This window comes from Lipotes vexillifer, unplaced genomic scaffold (assembly GCF_000442215.2).
Source record: "Lipotes vexillifer unplaced genomic scaffold, Lipotes_vexillifer_v1.1 scaffold583, whole genome shotgun sequence".
Classification (NCBI taxonomy): domain Eukaryota; kingdom Metazoa; phylum Chordata; class Mammalia; order Artiodactyla; family Lipotidae; genus Lipotes; species Lipotes vexillifer.
In genome coordinates this window covers 1,318,624-1,319,207 of record NW_006784184.1, presented here as the reverse complement: position 1 = coordinate 1,319,207, position 584 = coordinate 1,318,624, and the positions used below count along the sequence as shown (strand labels likewise).

The following is a 584-nucleotide window of genomic DNA, read 5'->3' as shown; positions in this document are numbered from 1 at the left end:
CAAATCTTCGTCCTTGCACTTGACAGCGATTGTACTTAAGCTCCCACGGCGCGCTTTGCTTGGAAAGGCACAGGTAGGAGGCGCGAACTGCCCGGTGCACGCTCGCTGCTCTGCGAGGAGTCTCCCTCCCCGGGGCTCTCCTTTCTGGGAGCTGCGGGCGGTCCCAGGCGTCGGTGGTTCCCGTGTACGGGCTGCGAGGAGACAGTGCCGGCGGCCGGGGAGCCGGCCGAGCCCTTCCCAGAGCGCTGCTGTGCGCTGCCCGGCGCCATGCTTCTGCTGGGCATCTTAATGCTGGCTCTCGCCGGGGCACCCGCTGGCGGCTCAGAGCCAGAGCGAGAGGTGGTGGTCCCCATCCGACTGGACCCGGACATCAACGGCCGCCACTACTACTGGCGGGGTCCCGAGGACTCCGGGGATCAGGGACTCATTTTTCAGATCACAGCATTTCAGGAGGACTTTTACCTACACCTGACGCCGGATGCTCAGTTCCTGGCGCCCGCCTTCGCCACTGAGCATCTGGGCGTCCCCCTCCGGGGACTCATCGGGAGCTCTCCGGACTTGCGACGTTGCTTCTACTCTGGGGA

General features: G+C 65.2%; 1 protein-coding gene across 1 annotated transcript in view; it reads left to right on the top strand.

The window, feature by feature from the left end:
- The first annotated feature begins 267 nt into the window (after window positions 1-267).
- ADAMTS15 (ADAM metallopeptidase with thrombospondin type 1 motif 15) overlaps window positions 268-584 on the top strand; it is a 24,108-nt gene continuing 23,791 nt past the window's right edge. The window contains exon 1 of the mRNA XM_007456579.1: window positions 268-581. Within this exon, the coding sequence (XP_007456641.1) occupies window positions 268-581 (314 nt within the window). The remainder of the gene's footprint in view (window positions 582-584) is intronic.